Genomic DNA, 24,257 nt, shown 5'->3' with positions numbered 1-24,257 from the left:
GACCTTGATCTTTTCCTCTTAGGTTTATTTATAGCTTGTACATTCACCATCTTTTATTTATGGAGGTTATTTTTCTTGGTTGGCTATAAGCTTTGTAGTGTCCTTATTGAAATTCATTGCCCTTTCTTTCTGGTTACTTTACCATTTACCCAGTGCCATTTCCATCCAGAGATGCGTTTTAGATTTTCAGTGATACTGAGAGGATTGAACTTAGGGCCATGTGCATGCTAGGCAAGCACTCTACCACCGAGTTACTTCTCCAGTGCAGTAATGCACATGTTTAAAAGAAGAAGGTAGAGAAGTATCCTAGAAGCCATGGCAGAGCACAGTTTGTTGGTGTTTTTCGAAATTTCCCCTGATGAGCAGCCAGCCTAAGTGGTGAGAACTGTCTCTGTTCCCTTCTTTCATGTTTTTTATACTGTGAAATCTGTCTTCCTCATCAGGCTTTAGGGTCTTCATCTCCACACAGCTGTGCTAAGAGCCAAAGAAAGCAATTCATTTTGCATGTTTCTGTCAGATTTAATCTTACAGCCTTGTACATGTCTCTCCCTGTCTAGAACTTTCTGAGCTTCCCATCACCTTCTGAATTCAATACAAACTTTCTAGGCACATTTTGGGCCAGGCTTCCTTTGTTACTAGTTCCCTGTGGTTATATTATGTTTTCTACACAGTGATGCCCTGGATAGCTCTCATACTTTCTCTGGTCTTGATTTGTTTGACTTGATTTACTTAGAACACTCCAAAGCATTTCTGTTTAATTACTGTCCATTAATACCATTTCAGACCAAGTTGCTTCATGTTCCTTTCTTTCTGGAATTTTTCATTTTGACATGATCTCATGCCCAAAGGAAAAATCTTCCCTCTTCTGGGTACCTGTTTTGTCCCACTTAACAGTTATTGGTATGCTTTTCCTATTCTCCTTAATCGATTATGTTTTTTGAGAACTGTTTCTTATCTTGGTGACTTTGAGTGTGCCAAGCATGTATTTGCAAAAGTAATTGACTAGACTTAAATTGTTTATTCAGTTACTTGTGGGTAGAGAAATTAGATGAGTTTGCACATGTCATATGATATATTGAATTTTACTTGAAGCATAAACTTTTTATCTGGTTGCAAACTGGTCACAAAGTTTGTGGATCGGCATCTGGTCTACATTTTGAGTAGCATTGATTCAGAAACTACATTTTACCCTTCTTAAATTCTAGAAGCAGTTGAAAGTTTGTAGTGATTTGATAATCTTTTATAATTAACCTTTGTTTTCTAGAAACTACCCAACTCTGGCTAATATTGAAAGAAAGAAAAAGTTAAAACTTGAGAAGGAGAAGAGGGGAGAAGTATTGACGACCACTCAGTATGGGTAAGGCCCTTACTGCTTGCCTTCTCAGTGTGCTTTTAACTGCAGATGCCCATGAAGTAATAAAAAGCAACCTAAACCCAGCATCTTACCCATTCTGAATGCTGTAACTTTTGCTTTTAAATTTTTAAAATTATATCTTAAACTTAATTGTTACCCTCTGCACCTGTGATTTTTTTTAAAAAAAATTAAAAAAATATTTATTATTTTTACTTTATATGTATGAGTGCAATGCCTGCATGTATGTGAGCGCACCCGTGTCGTGCAATGCCGTAGAGGTCAGATGAGGGTTTCGGAGTTAAGGATGGTTTGTGGCCACCATGTGGGTGCTGGGAATCGAACCCGGGTCCTCTGCAAGAGTAGTCAGTGCTCTTAGCTGCTGAGCCATCTCTCCAGCCCTGCACCTGTGATTTTTTTTAAAAGCTAGGTACTGAACCAGTCCTTTCAGCCTTTGTCTCCCAGTTGTCCTCACAGCATGCAGTCAATAGATGCGGTCTCTCTGTCTTTGACACTGTTCTGCACTGTGCTTTTTCACACAATCAAAATTTTACTTGGGGATGTGACAAACCACCTTCTTTCTATTATTATTATTTTTATTATCTGTGTGTATGCATGTACTGCCTGCATGTATGTAAGTGTACCTGTGTCATGCAATACCCATGGAGGTCAGAAGAACATGTTGGATCCCCTGGAACTGGAATTACAGATGGTTGTTAGCCACCATGTGGGTGCTGGGAGTCAAACCCACGTCCTCTGTAAGAGTAGCCAGTGCTCTTAACCGCTGAGCCATCTCTCCAGGCCCCAGTCTGCATTCTTCTTTTTTGAACTCACAGAGATCCGCCTGCCTCTGCCACCAGAGTGCTGGGACTATAGTGTGGACTACCATACCCAGCTTCAAACCGAATTCTTCAAGGATGTGTGGGCAGCACAATTAAAGATGCCCCACAGTGCTTTGTTGTTTTAGCCAATTTTCCTATTGGTATTCAAGTTGTTGTCAATCGCCTACTAATAAAACATGGCCATTATTGCTCTTGTTCATAATATTTTTACACAATAATATATAGTATATAATAATTCTCTCTTTTTTTTTTTCCGGCCTTTTTGAGACAGGGTCTCCCTGTAGCCCCAGCTGTCCTAGAACTCACTATGTAGACCAGACTGGCCTTGAACTCACAGAGATCTGCCTGCCTCTCCAAAGTGCTGGGATTAAAGGTGTGTACTACCATGCCACCATGCCCAGCTAATAATATTTACATAGTAATTTTGTACAAGTATTTCTGAGGATGGAGTCCTAGAAATGGATTTGCTGAGTCAAAAGATAAGTGCACTTGCAGTATTAACAGTTATGTCAAGCTGGACCAGTTTGCTATCCTATTGGGTGTTTTCTTTCCCTCTTTTTTTTTTTTTTCCAGAATTTTTCCCATTTTACTTTTACTGACCTTATAATTAAAATATGCAAATAAAAATAAAATATGCAAAAATATACATTTTGATGAAATCATACACACACATTACCCATATCACATCCCTTTAATCACCACACAGATTAATGTACAGAACATGGTACAGAAGCCCTCTGTTCAGTGCCTCCCCAACACTGGTTGCCCTTGGTCTGGGTTTTTTGTTGTTGTTGTTTGCTTTGTTTTTGTTTGTTTTGAGATAGGATATCACTATGTAGCTCTGGCTGGCCTGGAAGGTGCTATGTAGACCAGGTAGGCCTCAAACTCACAGAGCCCTGCCTTCCTTTACCTCCTGAGTGCTGGGATTAAAAGCGTGTACCACCACACCCAGCTCCTGTTCTAGATTCTGTTATCACAAATTATACCCGTTCTTAGAGTTATATAAATGAAATCATGCAGCATACATTCTTGAGTATGTGATTCTGTGGCTCAAAATTATTTTGTGAGATATATCCATGTTATATGTGATTGTGAAACAATTCGTACTGCTGCATAAAACTCAGTTGTAAGAATACATATGAACAGCCGGGTGTGGTGATGCACGCCTTTAATCCAAGCACTTGGGAGGCAGAGGCAGGCGGATCTCTGATTTTGAGGTCAGCCTGGTTTACAGAATGAGTTCTAGGCTAGCTGGCTCTACAGGGAGATCCTGTCTCAAAAATACCAAAGGGAAAAAAAAAAAGCATATGAATTCTATTGGTAGATACTGGGTTGCTTTCAGTTTGGGCTATTATGATTAAATTGGTATGAACATTTCTTTTACATGTCCTCTGTGCACATTAATACCCATTTTTTTCATTTAGTAGAAGGTATGTCATAGGGTATCTATATTTTAGCCTTAGTAGATGTGCCTAGTTTGTTAAGTAGTTAAGCTAATTCACACTTCTGCTCACTGCATCTGCTCTCTTATCTGTGGCTCCGTCTGGTAGTGTTGCACCTTTCCTTTGTGTCATTTCCCTCATGACTAACAGTGGAATATCCTGTCATGTGGATATTCTTTTGTGATATACTACTTCAAGTGTTTGACTGGTTTTTAATTGGGGTTGTGTTTCTGTTTTTTTTTTTTTTTTAAGACTTTATTTTTTTAGTTATGTGTATGTCTTTGTGGGTTTGTGCACATTTTTATGGTGGCTGCAGAGGCCAAAAGAGGGTATCATATCCCCTGGAGCTGGAGTTACAGGCAGCTGTGAGCCACCTGATGTGGATTTGGGAACTGAACTCCGGTCATCTGCAAAAGCTTAAGTAAGTCCTCTTAATGACTGAGCTGTCTCTCCAGCCCCAAAAGGGTTGCTTTTCTTGGTTTGTAGGAATTATATACTTTGATATACATTTTTCTTGAAATGGAATGTATATATTATAGTCATCTCTTAATCCCTGGCTTGCCTTTCTGCTCTTAGTGGGTATCTTTTTTAAAAATAATTATTTCTGAACAAAGATAAGTAATTGCCATAGGCATTTGGGGTCAGCTAGGTGTCGGACACATCTGCTGATCCTGAAACAGTTCCAACACAGCTGAGGGCTGGTTAGCTAATGGCTAGGATAGTCGAATGGCTACTGTTTTGGTATTCTTCATTCTTTTGTGTAGGTCCATTAGGTGTTGTTTTCCTTCTGCTTGTAGGACTTTAATATTTCTTGTAGAGAGTCTGCTGAAGGTAGCAAACTCAAAAATGCTTTGGAAACTGAAGCTCATTAAAGATGAATAGATAAGAATGAATGACCCTTGTAAGCTCTCAGGCACATTTTCATGTGCAGTATGTGAATGAAAGAATGTGAAAGCTCTGATGATCTGTGGATGGTTGTGCAACACTGCCCAATTTCAGAGGGGTGAAAGCAGGAGTGGAAATGTGTAGCTGAGAATGAATGAAGTGTTCGCTGTGGGTGTTGGCCTTTCAAGTAGCCTTCTCTTTGGGAACAGTTGGATTTCTTTGTTTTGTCTCTTTAATGTATTAGACCATGAGTGGTTGGTTTAACATCTCGATTTCTTTTGCATTGTTTTAGAAAGATTTTTTTGGAAAAGCCTTTTATAATAAGAATTAAATTTTTTTTTAAACTCTAGCAAGATGAAAGGCATGTCCAGACACTCAAAAATCAGAAGTCCTGGTAGACATCGCAAATGGAAAAACAATGGTGCTAGGCAGAGAGCAGTCATTGGATCAGCCAGCGGTTCCAAGCCTCAAGCTCTGCCTCAGGCTAATGCAGATCCTCTGGGTGCTTTGATAAATAGTGACTCTGGTAAGCTAAACTTGTAACTGTATCCGCTCTGATGTTTAGGGGCTTGTCTGTAGCCTTTGGAAAATTCAAATACTTAAAATATAGTAATGCTTAACTTTTTATTATCTTGTCAAAAACCTTGTTTCAAAGTAACTTTCCTGAGTTGGGGATGGGTATATGGTGCAGGCAGGCTTTGAGACAAACATTATATTTATTGGATAATTTTCAAAATATCATAATATTGGGAAGTTGTCTTAAGATTGTTTTGAGCCAGGCGTGGTGGGTGCACACCTTTAGTCCCAGCACTTGGGAGGCAGAGGCAGGCGAATCTCTGTGAATTTGAGGTCAGCCTGGTCTACATAGTTCTAGGCCAGCTGGGGCTATAGGGAGACCCTGTCTCAAAAGACCAAAAAAAGAAAGATTGTTTCGAATTGACATAAATGCAAATTTGTCTGATCATTTGGATCCCCCACACACCATCCACAAAGCAATAATTCTATGGAAGCTTGTATTTATGTTACTGAAAACAAGCATCATCTCTTTGGGCAGATGGTATTAGTTCAGTGTATTGTGATATAATTTTCCTCATAACAGAAATGTTATGTTACATGTTTTTATAGTTTATCCTTGAGTTCCTTCTAGGACATGAAGGATAGTTCACTCCTGCCTACAAATCAAAAAATGAAAGCACCAAAATACTGCTGTCATATGAAGGTGTCATTTAGCTTTAAAGACTCCATTTCCCCTTGAGGAAAATGAAAATGTATCCATGAATATTTGTAGTGCTCTTCTGTCCAGTAATATTGGGAGACTTTTAGCATATGACAGACACTTCTTACTGCAGAGGAGAAGTGAATTGACTGAGGTGGTACTCTAGATTTGGTTCCAGTCTGTTCAGCTCAGGTGACAATTGCTTCCATAATAATCACATGGCAAATTATTGAAATGTAGATCGTGAGAAATGTGATAACCATTTCATCAACTGAATATTGGAGAAGGATCTCGGCACAGTGGAATGTTGTACTAGGCATATATACAATGATAAGATGTAATAGGAATGGTGATAATAAATTAGGCTCAACTACCACTTCTAAGTAAGGTGCTTGCTGTGCTCCATATGCTTTATATATGTTAACCCTTTTCCTCAAATGGCCTTTTGTGCAGGAATATTATGGCTTCCATCTTAGAAATGTAGGCTATAGAGACTTAGTAGTTTGCTTTAGTCACATTGCTAGCTGGTGACAGCCAGAATTTGAATTCAGGAGCTTGACTCCACTGATACCCTATGTGTCTCCTAAATGTAAGGTTGGAATTTTTCTGAAAAATACCTGTAAGTTTAGGATAGTAGAGATGTGGGAGAGAGTTTACAAAAGACCCTTTCTAGCTATGGGTATAGCTCAGTGGTAGAGTGCTTGTTTTCCTGGTATATGTAAAGGTCTGGGTCAATCCCTAACAACTCTGTCCACACCCTAAATAAAAATAAATCAAAGAAAAAGTTCCTTATCTTTGCTAAGAGCAAGGAAAAGGCAAATGATATTTTTTGCCCCTTGTTTGTTTTGTTTTGTTTTGTTTTGTTTTGTTTTGTTTTGTTTTGTGACAGGCTCTTACTGTGTAGCCCAGACTGGGCTTGAACGCGACTGATGTTCCTGCTTAGCCTCTTTGGTGCTGGTGTTACAGGTGTGTGCTGCCATGGCTGGCCCTTCCACCTCTATGGAAGCAGCTTCTCATACCCTGGGCCAGAGCCACCCAACTTTTAACACCTGGGTTTTCTAGTTGCCAGTGATGTTGGCCTGGTGATAGCACTGTCCCATACTCTCCCGTGGTAGCTGACACACTTCAGCACTAAACTTGCTTTAAAGAGTAAAGTTCTCCGTTTTTTCCATTTTTTTTAAACCTTTTTCTGCCTCAGAACTTAATCCAGATGTTAGCATTCATATTTTGACAAGGTAATAAGTCTCTGCTTGCACTTTAGGGAAACACTGCCAACTCAGTTTCTCTGTTGGACCTATGGTGTGTGACGCTCAGAATTGTGTAGCTGCTTTAAACCGGGAGAAGATGTGTTTCAGTCATTGGGGCCTCCCAGCTTATCAGCTTTGAATATGGCTTTTTGTCAGCTCTGATTCCTTACCAGCATTGTCTGATTTCCTTTATCTTCCACTTAGTAGTCTTCTCAAGGGTTTGTTCTTCTCTGTTAAAAAAAAAAAATTCAAATCATAAGTTTTATGCCTTTCCTTAAGCAATAAGTCTGTTGTATGAATTAGAAAGAAAGCAGCTGGTCAGTAAAGTGACCTCAAATTTCTGTGCCTGAAGTGCTGGGGATCTAAAAAAAACAAAGATAATCCAACTTGTTAGCTTTTTGTTATGATATAAATAAAGTTATTCTCATAGAGCACTGGGATATCAGTCCCTGCACTGCACTTTTTAAAAGGTAGTTCTTAAAGTAAAGTTTAAAAAAAAATTATTAATACCCATCATTAAATTTCTTCTTGAGTTAGAGGCTAATGTAAAGTTCCTATGGAGAGTGATAGGTGTGCATCTTCAAAATATATCTTTTAAAATTTATTATTTTTTTTAATGTATATGAGTTTTGCTTAAGTTCCACCCATGTCATGCAATGCCTATAGAGGTCAGAAGAGGGCACTATTACAGATGGCTGTTAACAATCTACAGAGCTTTTTTTTTCCCCCTCTCCCTGTGGAGGGATCAAGCCAAGGCTCTTGAACACGATAATAAGCAAGTGTTCTACATGGTACACAGAGCTACATCTCTAGTTCATAGCACTTTCTTTAGTTACTGTCTTTCTGAATCTTGGGGCTAGAGTGTATGATTGTTTTTCATTAAAGGCAGTGTCAGATAGTGGGGTCAGTGCCATGTATACAAAGAAGTTCAGAAAGAAACCAGATAGGAAGCTACACTAAAATAAGACAGTATATTCAAGGGATATTTTGTTTTCTGTTTTCATTTCAAAAGAGATTTATAAGGTCCTACATTTTCCTTGTGCAGCACTATAGTAGAAAGAAATTGTGGGGATTTCAAAGAAGTCTCTGTGCTTTCAGGAGACTGCTTACAGAGTCTGAGATGGCCGGCAGTCATAGTGGCTTCAGAGTGAGGCTTGTTCATACCAGCTTCCAGGGAAGGGAGAAGTGCTAAAGGTTACCTTGATCTCCAGTGGTCGGTGATTCCATGAGCCATGCCTGTGTAAAGGAGCCTCCATAAACGTTGAATAGGACATAATTCAGAGAGCAGAGAACTGGACACTTGGAGATCCTAGAGGGTGCCAAGCCCAGAAAGAGCATGGAAGTTTCATGCCCCTTCAACTGTAATTTTGTAATATCCTTTATAATAAACTGATGAGAAAGAGACAGGCTCAGACTCATGGTCAAATGGTACTTTTTCCATCATTACATTCAGTTTTCTTTTTTCCTTTTGGTCAATGGGAGCACAATACTTTTTACCTTAGAAAAATGTTGCTAATGTTTTAACAGTAAGATGAGTTTCTTTACCTCTAAAGTTTGTTTTGGAGCTAGAGAGATGACTCAGTGGTTAAGAGCACTGACTGCTCTTGCAGAGGACCAGAATTCAGTTTCTAACACTCACATGGCAGCTAACAGTCATCCCTACCTCCAGTTTCAGGGATCCAGTGCCCTCTTCTGGCCTCCAAGGGTATCGCACACATATGTTGCACTTAAATACACATAGGCAAAACACTCATACACATAAAAATAATCTAAGCATGTTTTTATTATCTTGATTGGTGCTCTGTTTATACTGATAGTTCAGAGAGGTGTTTTTGTTGTTAAAGAACATGAGGTGAGTTTTTGCTGTTAGTTTTTTGAGTATTATTTTGTTAGCCAGTGCAATGCCTTTGACAGTCTTTTCAAGTTAGGTGCTGCTCAAAGTGTTTGTATTAGAACTGCTGCGTAGATCCTAGGAAATTTGAGAATAATAGATCCCATCATCCCACCTGTGGTGGTTTGAATGAAAATGTCCCTCATAGGTTCCAAGTGTTTGGACATTTTTGTCCCCAGATGGTGGCACTCTTTTGGGAGGTTTTAGAAGGTGTGGCTATCCTGGAGGAAGCACATCACTGGGGGTGGGCTTAGAGAGTTCTTAAGCCTTGCGAGATCTCCAGTCACCCTCTTGCTTCTTGTGCCTGCTGGAAGATGTAGAGCCCTGCTTCTGCTCCTCTTCTCCAGCCACCTCTGTCACCATGCCTCCCTGCCAAGACAGACTGTAATTCCCCTGGAACCATAAGCTCAAATAAATTCTTCCTTTTATAAGTTGTTTTGGTCAGTGTTTCTATCATAGCAACAGAAAAGTGACTAATACACCACCCCGCCCTGCCTCGAGTCTTATTTTTGAGACGAGAAGTTACTGTAGAAGATTTTGTGGGGTCTTTTGAGGCAGTGTTTTTGCTTTTAGCCCGAGGTAGTGTTGACCTTAGAATCTTCCTGCTCCTGAATGCTAGGATTACACACATGCATCATCATGCCTGGTTCACTTTTGAAGTGTTATTACTTGTGCCCTTAAATTTGTAACAGAGAAGACTTGTTGGTACATACTCAATTTTAAGCCTTATCTTTTAGGGAGGCAGTCAATATAGTAAACTTTGTGATCCTCCTAATAAGTATACCTAGCACCTGAATTATGAATTCCAAATACTTTTCTCCAGTAAAAATAAGGTCTTCTAGAGAAATGACTTGTCTGGGGCTATTTCTCTCAAAAGTAAGTATCCTTTGAGTCCATACTGATTTAAATAAGTACTTGAATAAATAAATAGGAAGGAAAGGAGCAGATTTTTCTTACAAAAACATTCTAATTCACACACACACACACACACACACACACACACACACATAAAATAGAGAAATGCAAAGTAACTATTAGAATACCTTCCTAATAATTGTTTTAGGCAAGAGGTACTGAATGGCAAAATTAATGATGAGACTTTAAGGTAAAATGATATTTGAATTGATTCAAAATACCTCTTCCCTAAATATTTATTAATTACTACAGTGGTTTTAGCATATGTCAAGAGTTCTTTGATATTTTTTACTTGAATTAGAGATTCAAATTAAGTGTAGATTAGGATTTCATTTTAAGGACTAAAGGAAGAGAAAAATGGTAACTATAAATGTAGAGAAACTGGGCAGACCATCCAACAATCAAAGTAAATGTATTGCGATCAGGGGTTTGGGATGTGCTTAAAGGGTTTATCCTCTGTGGTATTCCCTAAACCCATAGTTTCAGGTTCATAAAACAAAACAACCAAAATTGGGTATGGTGGTACATGCCTATTATCTCAGCACTTGGGAAGCTGAGGCAGGAGAATTGTGAAAGTCATATGATACTTCAGAAGGATTAATAAGTGAGATAGCGCTGGAGAGATGGCTCAGCAGTTAAGAGTACTGGCTGCTCTTGCAGAGGACCTGGGTTCGATTCCTAGCACCCACATGGTGACTGACATCCATCCATAATTCTAGGTCCAGGGGAATCCCATGCCCTCTTCTGAGCTCCCTGGCCGTTGCACGAGGGTGCACTGACACACAGGTAGTACACTTATACACGTAAAATTTAAAAAAAAAATAGTAAAATTAAAATATCTTTTTTGAAAAAGAATAAGTGAGATCATGCTTTTACAGTACATAACATGCATCTGCTATTAAATTTTTGGGTATCTTTCTCAAGCTCTTAGAAGGAGATACTGCTGTTTGGTCTTCAATCATTCAAACAGCAGAGGAACATACTGCATGCTAACATGATAGATTTCTGCTTAACTCACTCAGAATTTATTAACCTTTGATATTATACACTAATATTATAATTTACTGCATAGTTTTCTTTTTCCTTATTAATCTAGAAGAGTTAATCATCTAGCTTAAAATCAAAAAGGCTGGAGAAATGGCTCAGTGGTTAGGAGCCCTGACTGCTCTTGCAGAGGATACAGGTTAGGGTTGCAGCACCCATATGGCAGCTAACAACCAACTATAACACCAGTTCCAGAGTGATCCTATATCCTCTTTTGGCCTCCAAGAGCATTGCACAACACAGGTGCACTTACTTACATGCAGGCAATACACTCACAGATAAAATAAAAAATAAAAGTCAAAAAGGAATGGTTTTAGATGTTGCTGACATACTTAATATTTCAGGGTTGTGGCGCTTGTAGTATGAATGGTAGATATGTGTTTATCCCTCATTTAGGAGGTACAAGGCCCACATTGGCATTGAGGGATATTTCTCTTTCCTTTTGGCATGTTTTGGTTTCCCTAGACCAGTTTGGTGAACTTTGAATGCTCAGTCTTGAAACATTCCATATTGGATGTGGGTTGAGTTGGTTAATTAAAAGATAAGTTGCTTATTGTCTTCAGTTAGGCTTTATTTTTATGGGTTGTCTAAAACAGAGTTAATATTTTTAGAGCTGCCAAAAATAGATGCAATTGGTGGTGCCCTGAGGCTACAGTAAAACTTGCTGGGGGGTGATCAAGCCCTTTTACCTTTGGCAGGCTCTTTAGTACTTGCTAACTTCTCATTGTCAGCTTGTTGACTCAAGTTCTTAGAAGTTTGGAGTGGATTCATTTCAGCAAAACTCTTTGATTAAGTTCATAGAGTGATTTAAATACTATTTGGATCCTGAAAAGCTGCCTTAAAAACAGTAAAAGGAGATATTTTAATATTTTATTCCTAAATTTAATTTTCAGAGTTAATGGTCCTAAACTAATAAAAGCCGAATAAATTTTTGGTTGCATATAAATGAATAGCAAAGACTGTAATTAAGTTTATTTAGAAGAGGCCCAAATTCCATAACTTTTGAAGCATGGTAAGCTGGCAGAGCTGTGTAGATTCATTTGTCCTCATATCCCCTGGAGTAAAGAGCTTCTTAGCCTAAGAGTTAAAGCAAGCTAGACTGTTTCAGGTCTCCTAGAATTCATATTTTGGAAGACTAGGGGAATAGTCAGAAATTGCCTTTTTTTCTTTTAATTTACTAATGAGGAGGTGGAAGTCAGCTTTCTTTTTAATGGTGGTAAGTGCTTTGAGCTACCTTGTTTGAATCTGTGTTTTCCTCTTCTATTTTAGAGTCTGATAAGGAGGAGAAACTACCACGGACTGTGGTTCCCAAGGAGGTGACGCCCGCCTTGTGTTCGCTGATGAGCAGCTATGGCAGTCTCTCAGGGTCAGAGAGCGAGCCGGAAGGTCAGTTATGGCCCACCTCCCTCCTTGTTGCAGTTTGCTTTAGGTTCACGCTGGACAGGGAGAGCAGCCAGGCTGCATGGTCTTTTTTTGATCTTCGCTTTCCTTTTTGTTTGATTCAAAGGTGAAGTTGACTTGAGATTAAGGAGTGCTGGAATAACAGAAGAGTATTGCTACTTGAGGAGAAAAAGGCAAAAAGCAATATAATATAATGAAAGAAAAGGAAAGGAGAGAAAATTTCTACTAATGAAATTGAAAAAAATTCTAAAAGAATAATTTTTTAAAGTATCGTCTGATTTCAGGGGCAAAAAGACAGTAAAATATTTAAATGCTGGGCAGGTAGCTCAATTGGTTTTCCTTGCCTAGCATACACAAAGCCCTAGAACCACATAAACAGGGTGTGATGTGCATACCTGTAATCCTAACACTTGGGAGATGGATCAGAAGCTGAAGATCATCCTTAGCTATCCAGTGAGTTCGAGTCCAGCCTGGACTATATGAGAGTCTGTCTCAAAATCTAATGAAACAAAATAAAATTTAAATCTGTGTGGAACAGTGTTCTTTAAAGGACATACTTACATAAGCTGTCTCACTTGGCAAACGTAGCAGCCCTATACTTGTGATTGCATTAGCCTATGGGTTTTTTATTTTTATGTGTGTATGTGTGCACACCATGCACACCATGCATACCATGGAGCCTGGCTGGGTGCTGAGGATTGAGGCTCAGGGCCTCATGCTTGTATGGTAGATCTTTACTTACTGTACTATCTCCCCAGCCCTAACCTATGTATTTTAAAGGACTGAAGAAATGGAAACCTTTCAAGAGTCCTTCTGAAAAGTCAGTGATGTTCAGGAGACATTCATGCTATTAAAGAGGATGGCACAGATGATAGTATGTGGCTTTATTGTGAAGTTTATTGTAATAACCCAGTTTACTCTCCTACAGCATCTCTTTTAGGGCCACATACTAGAGCTGTGCTGTGAATAGGCTATTGTTCCGATGCAATGCAACTAGTTTTAATCCCTGGTTTGCATCAGTATTGTAGTGTGTTTAGTGAACAAACTTGTGTCGTACAGTTGGCAAAAACCTGAATCTGCATGGTAATTTTGCTTAGGCTTTTCTAGGTGTGAGAGAATTCATATATATGTCTCAGCAGGTGTGTAAACAGCAGGAGCTGGGGATAAGAATAAGAGACTAAAAGTGTTTATGTAGAGTGAAGGAAGATTGAAATGTAATTGAATGAGATGAGCAGCTCTTTGGATAGCCAGTGTTTGTTGGGTTGGAGGGGTATAATCAAGAAAAGCTGAGCTTTAGTATGAAACTTGATGTTTATGTATCTATCTGTAACATGGGAATTTTTTTCTTATTAATGGGCTGTGGGTTATTCTGTTAGTTGTTAAAAGCTTCTTGAAATTTGAAATATAAGCTAAGTTGCCTTTATTAGAGGATTCCTTAACAGATGGCTACTTTAAAAATAAATTTAAGGAAAACAGTATTTATTTCTTACTCTTGTTTCCAGTATAGTGATATGAAAATGGAGTTATTCTTTAAACACATATTACATTTTCTACCTATCACTTGTATTTGTAACAAGGGATAAGAAAACTATTAACAGATTACTGAGTCCCTTAAAAACAAGATGAATTTGTGCTTTTCTTCTTTCCCTCTTAAGACAAGACATTTAATACTTTTCATACTCGTGTCTTTCATTTTGAGGCTGCCGCTATCTTTAAACTGGAAGAAAGAAAGGAAACTAGGAAAAGTCTTTGAGATCTCATGCCTTCATTTTATAGGGCACTAAGTTTACAGAGGAGAAGTTTGTTACACTAGTGTGCAGCAGAGCCGATGTAAATATCTGGATTGAGGGGTTTAGAAACCTAGAGAAGCCAGCTACATTATGTTCCCTTGTAGCCCCTCTCCGTGTGTTGTTTGCTTCCTGAATAGGAAAGGAATGCATAGCTTCTTTTATAGATAACACAGGCTATTGTCTAATAAAGTATATAAGATTTTATATGAATTTATGCTATTTTAAATTCTCTGCTTTAAGAAGAAAGCCTTTGTTTCATATGCTTAAGTCTTAAGAATAATTTTTACATGCTTTGAATTCAACCTTACCAAGCCATTTAGTCACTAGCAAATGTCTAGTGTTAACTGTTGACTCTATAGTGGATTAAAGGATGGGTCTCTCAAGAAAAACTGAAGTGAAGGAAGATATTGTGTTCAAATCTGGGGTTGACATCACTATTAGTATTAATAAAGAAAGCTTCATTGAGAAGTATTTCCAAATGGTTTGGTCTGCTATTTTTCCTGGGTTATTACTACAACTGTTTCCTCAAACAGGACCACGTCCAAACTGAGAACTGATTTAAAATGTAACAAACCAAAGAGTGATTTCAATTTAAAAGAACTGAATAGCTGTATTTAAAATTGATTTCAATTGGTAAACCTTACATTAATACATGATAATTATCTGGTAAATGTTATAAACCTCAAGAAAGAGACTGTAAATGTTCCCTTGTCCTTATTCCTTAGTAGAAAATTGACCATATAACCTCTGATTCATTTGACTTTTGTTTTCCTGGGTTAAGTAATCAGTACTTGAAGGGGAAGGAATAATAGAGTAGTACTTTGGCTTTAATTACTATTTCTGTGGTTTGAACTCTACAGGTTACTTCAGGGATTCTTGGCTGTATCTTTCCATGAATGCATGTCTCTCTTTCCTCAACACTGAGGAGACATCCGTGATGTGATCATAGTAGTCACCTATGCCAGACCCTGTTCCATGTGCTTTACACATGAGGAAACAGAAGCAGAGATAAATGGCTTGCCCCAAGGTCCCTCCGCTATTGAGTGATAGTGATTTGAGCCCAGTAGTCTGGCATACAAGTCTCTGCTTTAAAATTTTGGTCCATAGTCCCTTTGATACAGAGTTTCTGCATTCAGTCCTACGTAAAACTCAAGAATGGGGAGCAACACATCATTCTGATTCATGGCATATATGTATGTAGCATCATTATTTGAGAGAAGAGGGTAGAAATTCCTATCAGAATTTTCAAATATTTATGTTTTTATCTGCATTAGTGTAAAGATATGGTGACATGCACTGAATGATTCTTCAAGTATCACATGAACCTGTATTGGTGGTATAAAGTCTGCTTGGTCATGGTGTAGTGGATGTTTAATACATCGATGCATTTGATTTGCTCACATTTTAGAAAGATTGCGCCCGTACTCATAAGAGATCCTAACTAAATCTATGACCTTTTATTGTAATGAATTTGGCATGAGATGAGCCGTGTTTCCTCTTTGAAGGCTTTGTCTGGGATTTCTACCTTTTTTCCACCCTTGTTTGTAGAATTCAGTAGTGATGCTTTCTGAACCTAGCATTTTTATTTTGGAAAGGTTTTTAATCATGAATATAATTTCCTTCATAGGTTCAGGAGAAATCAGAGTTTCTGTTTCTTCTACATTGAATTTTTGGCATATGGCTAGTTGTTTTATTCCTTTGGTGTAATAGTAATGTTTTCTCTTTTCCTCATATTAATTGGCCCTCCACACCCCTTTTATCTTATTTAGTCTTGCTGGGTATTTATTATATCAGTCTTTCCACGGAACCAATTCTGACTTCATTGATTTTTCTTTGTTATTTTTCAGTAGTTTTTCAGTCAAATTCATTGATTTTCACATTTTTATTTCCTTTTCTTACTGTGTGTATTATTGTCAAAACTTAGACAGTGATTTTAGACTTTCACCTCTTAATTCAAGCACTCAAAGCTATAACTTTGCCTTCATGTACTACTTTATACTTTAGGTGCATTAATTTTTGATTAATATATGGGTTATTCTGAAGATACAGGGGAAAAAAAAAAAAAAAACTCAGTTTCTTCTGTGCTTTCATCGAGTTTCCTCAACTTCATTTCATTTCTGACACTGGCTGCTTAGAAGTCATTTTAGGCCCCAGGCTAAGGGCCCAAACCCTTAAGAATGCCCTTACCCAGTTTCAGTTACAATCCTGAGATTGTTGTGCCTGTACTTCTGTGGCTGGCTATGACTTAAGGTTCCCATAAGCCTCTTCTTACATTTCACTAATTTACTGAAGCACCTCAGAATATCACACAGAATACCAATGCACAGCAGATGAAGACTGCCATAGAGCAAGTTATGGGGGAGGAATCCTGAGCTTACGTGCCCTCTCTAGGCCTGCCACCCTCCAGAAATCTCGCTGTGTGTGGCTTTCTGGCAGTTCTCTGAACTCTGTCCTTTTGAGTTTTTATGGAGGTTCCATTATGTAGGCATGATAGGTGGCCAATATAACCTTCAACCCCTCCCCGCTTCCTGGAAGCTGGAGGATGGGCTGAAAGACTTTTTCTTGGTCTTTCCAGTAAGCAAGTCCTCTTTGCCTCTTGAATCCCATCCTGAAGCTACCTGGGCACTGCCAGCCATCATTACCTCACTAGCCTGGAGTTGAACTTAGGTCCTCAGCTTAGAGATTGAGCCATCTTGCTAGTCCTTATATATTTCTTCTTTTAGTTCCATGAGTTTTTGTTGCATGAAGATTGAAAAATATTAAGAATTACTGAGTCAGGCATGGTGGTACACACTTTTAGTCCCAGCACTCAGGAGGCAGAGGCAGGTGGATTGAGACCCACCTGGCCTGTATAGTGAGTGCCAGGCCAGCTGAGTCTACAGGGAGACCCTGTCTCAGAAAGACCAAAAATTAAAAAGAATGACTATTGATGGCTGGCAAGACTCTCTTGAAGGTAAAAGCACTTGCTTATATATAAAGCTTGCTGACCTTGGTGGATGGAGAGAACCAACTACATAAGTTGGCCTCTGACCTGCACGTGCATGCTGTGGTACCTACTCAGGCACATATGACATTTATAACTGTGCTTTTACTTTTCCTCCTCTTATCACAGACTTCATTTTTATAGATTTATAAATCCTACATCACTGTTGTTTACTTAGTCTTTATCTATATATATTCTCAAATGAGAATGTCTTTTGTGCTTATGTACATAGTTGCTGTTCATCATTCCATATACATGTACACACACAGAGAAAATAAACACATGTATAAAGAGAAGAATTACCATTTTATGAGTTTCGTCTTTTTTTTTTTTTTTTTAAGACAAGATCTCACTATGTAGCCGGGGGAGTCTGGAACTGGCAATCTTCCTACCTCATCTTCCCCAGTGCTGGGAGTACAAATGTGGGTCATTGTGCCTAGTTTATTGCATGTTCTTAATAAATGTAACCCTGTAGCATTATGAAGTGTCCTTTATCCCTGGTGCTCGTCTTTGTTTTCATGTCTCTTTTGCTGGCTATTGATACAGCCATTCAGCTTTCTTGGCATTGACATATGTGCTATATCTCCTATTCTACCAGTAATTTTATTTTATTCAGACAGTCCATCAGTTGTGAGGTTCCTTGGATTTAATGTCAGTGCACCCTGTACAAAGCAAGGATTGTCTGCATTTCTGTTCATTTTCTTGTAGTCAGATAGTTGGGTCTTGTTCTTTTTTTCCAGTTTGACTATCCCTGCCTTTTAATGAGGTCTTCAGACCATTTATATGAAATGTCTATGGATGTAGTTAGACATTTATAGCAGTATGCTTTTAATTTTCCTCCTCTTATCACAGCCTTCATTTCTACAGATTTATAAATTCTCTGTCACTGCTATTTGCTTAAATAGCCATTATGTGTATATTTTTTTCAAATAAGAACGTCTTTGTGTTTTCTGCTTAGTTACTGGTCTCCAGCATTCTTCATTCCTTTGTGAGGATCCATTTCTCTCTTGTGTGATTTCCTTCCTTGAGATCTTTCTGGAGCTTTTTGAGGTGGTCTTCTTAATTCTTGGCAGTTACAGCTTCTAGTCTTGGGTAGGGAGAGGGGAGATTGGAATTCATGTAAATGCTTTGCAAAAGTCTTTTTTGGTCTTCAGTTATTAGGAGCCAGTATTATAGCTGGGAGATTATACCTCCTCTGGTTACTGTTTACATTTTTACCTTTGTATGTGTATGTGTATGTGTATCTGTTCTTCAACATACTTAGAAACGCCCATCAAGACTGAGGCTGACATTCTGGCAGAAAAGCAGGCTCTTCACAGCAGCCCTCCCAAGAGTCCAAGACAACATGTTACAAGTGTCTCAGGAGCCAAGTGGGAGAACCAAAAGAAAGATTCAAAAAACCTTAAGAGGAAAAGGAATTACCCAAATTATCAGACATTGTTTGAACCTAGAACACGTCATCCATGTCTCCTAGAAATGGTGAGTGTTTTTTCTTTGCATTGTAATATTTGAAGGTAGCACCCTGGGGTGCTGTCTGTGTTTACAGGCTGCTAGATTCATGTGGACCTTGAATCTTAAGGCTAAAGCTACATTTGGCATGGAGCTGATATTCAGTAAATGTAAAATAATTGTAGTTTTCAGCACTGCTTAATATCAATATAGTAGTATTTTTTTATTATTATTATGTGTATTACTGTATTGCCTGCATGTATGTAAGTGACACCCGTGTTGTGCAGTGCCCACGGAGATTAGAAGTGGGTGTTGGATCTCCTGGAACTGGAGTTACAGGCATTTTACTATGCCTGTGGAGGTCAGAAGACGATGTTGGATTCCCCTGGAATTGGAGCTATAGATGGTTGTTAGCTGCAATGTAGGTGCTGGTAATCGAACCCTGTCCTCTGAAAGAGTAGCCAGTACCTTTGAGCCATCTCTCCATCCCCCTGGCATGGGTTTTTAACTTGGATAAGAAAGTTATGTGTTGAGGTTACAGTTTTCATTGAAAGCACACCTCAATACAGTGGCAAACTGAAGGAAAAGAAATTTGTTTTTTGTACTAAATACAAACACCTAATGAAAACTGTAAATAATGGCAAGAAAAGACCTGAAGTTTCTATTTTTTTTGTTTTGTCTTTTTGGGACAGGGTCTCTCTGTAGCCCCAGCTGGCCTGGAACTCACTATGTAGACCAGGCTGGCCTTGAACTCACAGAGATCCACCTGCCTCTGCCTCCTGAGTCCTGAGACTTAACGGGGTGTGCCATCATGCCCAGCTACCCCAAAGTTTCTTAATGATTCTCATTTCCTGTCTATGCACAATCTTTACCTTTATTTGTTTGTTTATCTTATGCATTAATGACTTAACAGCATTATCTACTCAAATTTAATAAACTCTTCAAGTTATAAAAAGAGCAATGCGTCTCGTTTCTAAGTAATGGAAATGAAAGTAAGACACATTTCATTGAAATTGTAAAACTATTGGTGTCCTGCGAAATGTCTCTTTTTGACTTATATGCTGTAGGTAGCATTCTCTGTCCTGTGAGGTGCAGCATGTGCACATACGCTTGTTTATTGTTACGATGGATCTGAAATACACTCTGTTTTGTAACTATCACTGCTATCTACTATAGTCAGTTGAAGTTTGTTTCCCTTACTGGAACTAAATTAAATCATCTTTCCAGTGAAGGTCATGAGTGATGTTTGTGATCTATATTATTAACATCAGAAAAAAATCTAAAATGAAATAAATTCCTTTTTGACAAATAATATGTGATTCCTTGGTTATGGACTTTTCTGAATACCAGGGCTTTTAGCTTTTTTTCAGTTATAATTGCAAAAATGGGAAGTTATGAAAATCAAAGAATGTTGAAGGTTTTTTTAAATATTTTATTATTTTTATTTTATATGTATGAGTGTTTTATGCCTGCATGTAGGTAAGTGCACCCATATCATACAGTACCTGTGGAGGACAGAAGAGGCTGTCAGATCCCCTGGCACTGGAGTTATGGAGAGTTGTTTGTTGCCATGTGAGTGCTGGAATTCAAACCTGGGTCTTCTGCAAGTTCTTAACCGCTGAGCCCTCTCTCCAGCCCCTGAGGGTTTTTTTTTTTTTTTTTAATTAAATTTTGTTGTGTTTCATACAGAATACCTCAAACAATCTGAATCATCTTTATAGCCCTATCCCCACCAGATGCTTCCCATAGCGCCCCCCCCCCCCACTGGAACTCATATAACTCTGTCCTGGGTGTTAAAGGCCACTGTGTCAAGTCAGTGTCCCCAGACATTCCCCTGTGTAAGTCCATCCACTTGGAGTCTAGTCAGATCCCTCTCATTTATCCATCCAAACACCTATCATTTTCTTCAGTGTTTTTTAAAAATAACTACATTCAGTTGTTAACTGAATTAGCATGTTTAGTTTTTATAACTATAGATTTGGATTTTAGGGAATGCTCTTTATTTCTTATTTACTTATTATTTTAAACTTAAAAAAAATTTTTTTTTATGTGTATGCATGTATTGCCTGCATGTAGGTAAGTGCACCCATGTTGTGCATTGCTCGCGGAGGTCAGAAGGGGCTGTCAGATTCCCTGGAACTGGAGTTACAGACAGTTGTTAGCTGCCATGTGGATGCTAGGATTTGAACCCAGATCTTCTGCAAGAACAACCAGTGTTTTTAACCACTGAGCCATCTCTCCAGCCCCCACTTATTATTATTTTAATGATTATAATAAACTATTATTTGAGTGGGTTTTTTGTTTTTGTTTTTTGAAGCAGGTCTCCCTGTAGCCCCAGATGGCCTGGAACTCATTATGTAGATCAGGCTGGCCTCTATCTCACAGAGATCCACCTGCCTCTCCCTCCTGAGTCCTGGGATTAAAGGCATGTGCCGACATGCCCAGCTTAAATTTTTTTTTTTTTTTTTTTTTTAGTCTTTTTGAGACAGGGTCTCCCTGTAGCCCCGGTTGTCCCAGAACTTGCTATGTAGACCAGGCTGGCCTTGAACTCACTGAGATCCGCCTGTCTCTGCCTCCCAAGTGCTAGGATTAAAGACGTGCACCACCATGCCTCGCTAAAAATTATTTTTTAAAGATGAGGTGTCTTGGGGCTGGAGAGATGGCTTAGCAGCTAAGAGCACTTACTGCCCTTGAGAGGATCCAGGTCCAGCTCACAGTGCCGGAGTATCTAATGCCCTCTTCTGACTTCTGTGGCCATTGCACACATGTAGTACACATACATACCTGCATGTAAGCATTCAGACATAAACATAAAATAAAAAGGAAACAGATCTTTAAAAATAAATTAAGGTATGAAGTCTTATATGACTCAGCCCAGGAATTCCTGGCTGAAGTGATCCTCATGCCTCCCAAGTAGCTAGCTGAGTGCACAGGTGAGCTGGGCCACTGCCACCACTGAATCCAGTGAGGGAATGACAGGATTTTTTTAGAGTAAAGATGATGACTTTTAAGTCTGTCTTCTTGCCTTTTGCTAGATATTCCAAGAGGGAAACCTGAATGGTGAGCATTTGTGCTGTTTAGAAAGCTAAAATAGTCAGTATAAGGAAAATGAAATGTGCTTATAGTGTATTTTAGAAAATTTCTGTTCTATGTTCTTTATGGGAAGAGGATAGGCTTGATATTTTAGGTTGTGTTTCTGGGGTATATTTTTTTAAACAAGCTAATCTTACTTTATTTGTTTTTTAGCTTCTAGCTCCAGACATTCGACATGAAAGGAATGTGATTTTGCAGTGTGTTCGTTACATCATCAAAAAAGACTTTTTTGGACTTGACACTTGTTCTTTGAAAACTGAAGATGTATAGTGTTTATATTTCAGCACATGTAAATGAAGCAAATAAAATAGTACTGTCCTCAAGTACAGGAAACCAAAACACATTAAAACCTGGATCAGTAATTAGAGTTTAAGCCTCATAGGATATTATGTTGGATTTTAAGCCTATCCTTAGATTTTATGCAAATAAATACATCACCTACTTTTTAAGACTGTGTCTGTATTATTGGGATGGTATAAAGTTGAACTTCTTGGGCTTTTCCACTCGTGACCTCTTTTTGCCTGAGAAACTTTTATGTGACTCCAGGGTTATGTGCTGGCATTCGAACCCAGGGCTTCTGCAAGAACAGTCAGTGTTCTTAACCGCTGAGCCATCTCTCCAGCCTCAAGCAGCACTTTTTAAAGCATTCTAACATGATGTATTCTAATAATATACTAAGTTGATACACATAAGGAATAGCAGAAAAATATTGAAAGACTTTATTTTCTGTAATTAAGCCATTATGTTTCTATAAGAACAGAAAACTTTATGTACAGTAAAAAAATAGCATTGTACTTCATGACACACAATAGTCTTGAATCTGAACTGAGGTGTTTAAGGTTCCATTTGTTGGTGTTGTGTGGTGTGACATGGCATGCAGAATGTGAGTTTGGAACCAAGGCTGCAGTGAAGTCACGTGATAACAGTACTGGTGAGTGCAGCCAGAAACATGTTGGATTCATGGTATGTTTGATTCCGAATTGATTTTGGTTATTGTGCATTTAGAAACCTTTTACTCTTGCCAAATTTTTCATGACTTCTACAAGCAGCTCCACCAACCCATATAGGATCATGACCCACAGTTTAAGAAGTTGGGTATATAGTATTTACTAGGAGAACTTTCCATTTGTGTTTGTTGTTACGTATTGCTGTAAAGTAAGTAGGGAAGAAATTGAATATACCAATTTAGTAACAGGAGAAACCTTTTTTTTAAAAATGAATTTTTGAGAATTTCATACAATGTGTTTTGATCGTATTTCAACCCCCTCCCCTATCTGCACCCTCACTTAACTACCCACAACCCGATTTCATGTATTCTATTGTATATATGTTTTAAGGCCTATCCAGTCTAATTTGTGTCCTCAAATGCCCCTCAGTGTGGATCTATTCACTGGAACCTGGTTAACCTACTCACTTTCCCTCTTCCAGCAGCTATCAGATGCCAGTAGTTCCTCAGGGTTGTGGCTGCTTACCCACTTCTCCCCCTCTATGCTGGGATTTTTTTCTGTCTTGAGCTTATGTGGGTCTTGTGCATTCTCTCAACATTACTGTGAGTTCATGTATCTGCCCAGCTGTCTGGAAACCTGTTTCCCTGTGGTCATCTGTTGCATGAGGAAGCTTAGCTGGTGAGAGTTGAAAAACACATTAATTTATGCAAGAAGTCTTTAGGAGTTCGTTTAATGTTAAGTCCATTTAGCAGAATTATAGTAGTAGGCTCTCCCCTATGGCTTGTGACCTGTCTAACCACAGGTTCCTAAGCCTGATATCAGGCTATGGGCTCTGTCTTGTGAAGCAGGCCATTAAATCCAATCAGAAAGTGATTGGTTACTCCCATAATATTCATGCCACTATTGTACCAATGGGCATGTCTTGCCAGGCCAGCTGTTATAGCTTGCAGGATTCACAGCTGGACAAGGTTGATGGTTACTTTTCTTTTCCAGTAGCATGCATAGCACCTTCTAGCACTATGAAAGCTAGCCAGTAGAGATGAAGCTTTGAGGTCATTGGCAGTTAGATTTTTCTTTCTTCTACAACTCACACATTCCTTCAGGAACAGGTATCTTCCCATCAAGTTCTGGTGGGTAACCAAAAGCAGGGGCAATGGCCAGTATTGCTTGAGGGTCTGTGGGACCCCTGATGAACAGCTTCAAAAGAGGAAGTCCATTCCTGGCATTGGCTTTTTATAATTTAAGAAGCTTCTATACTGATAGGTTTCCATATGACTTATTTTTAAAAGGCCTTTAGTGTTACTTTAGGCAGGGAGATATAGTTTGTTTTAATGCAGAAGAGAGTTATTTAATGGTAACAAGAGATAGTGTAATGAACAGATAGGCTGGTGAGAGGGCTCACTGGGTACTCACTGGGTAAAGCGCTTGGCACACAAGCCTGATGACACAATCCAAAACCCATGTAAAGGTGCAGAGAGTTAACTTCACAAAGTTGTCCTCTGACCTCCATACACATGCTGTGACACACCCCACAATAATAAAATTAAACATCAAAGTAATATTATCAGGAAGTCTTGGAATTTAAATTTTTCTTTATGCTAACTTTACTTATGTAGCTCAAATAGAAAACTATTTTGGTCTCCATGTATGTTTTAAATTTAGTTGCAATGTTTTTTTCAAAACAGGATTCAAAATCGGACTTTTTTTTCCTATGAGAAAATATAATACTTGATGTGGTTCCACTCATTTCTTATAACACAG

At 38.6% G+C, this 24,257-nt stretch overlaps 1 protein-coding gene across 1 annotated transcript in view; it reads left to right on the top strand.

Moving 5' to 3' along the window:
* Positions 1–22,012, top strand: part of Nufip1 (nuclear FMR1 interacting protein 1) — a 36,347-nt gene extending 14,335 nt beyond the window's left edge. Inside the window, exons 6-10 of the mRNA XM_008827676.3 lie at positions 1,265–1,357; positions 4,871–5,046; positions 12,103–12,219; positions 18,272–18,486; positions 21,703–22,012. Coding sequence (XP_008825898.1) covers positions 1,265–1,357; positions 4,871–5,046; positions 12,103–12,219; positions 18,272–18,486; positions 21,703–21,819 — 718 coding nt within the window. The 3' untranslated portion in view covers positions 21,820–22,012. The remainder of the gene's footprint in view (positions 1–1,264; positions 1,358–4,870; positions 5,047–12,102; positions 12,220–18,271; positions 18,487–21,702) is intronic.
* The last annotated feature ends 2,245 nt before the right edge of the window (positions 22,013–24,257 follow it).

Source organism: Nannospalax galili, unplaced genomic scaffold (genome assembly GCF_000622305.1).
Source record: "Nannospalax galili isolate Female #2095 unplaced genomic scaffold, S.galili_v1.0 scaffold430, whole genome shotgun sequence".
Classification (NCBI taxonomy): domain Eukaryota; kingdom Metazoa; phylum Chordata; class Mammalia; order Rodentia; family Spalacidae; genus Nannospalax; species Nannospalax galili.
Note: the sequence above shows the minus strand (reverse complement) of the source record. Positions and strands in the feature narration are given on the sequence as shown.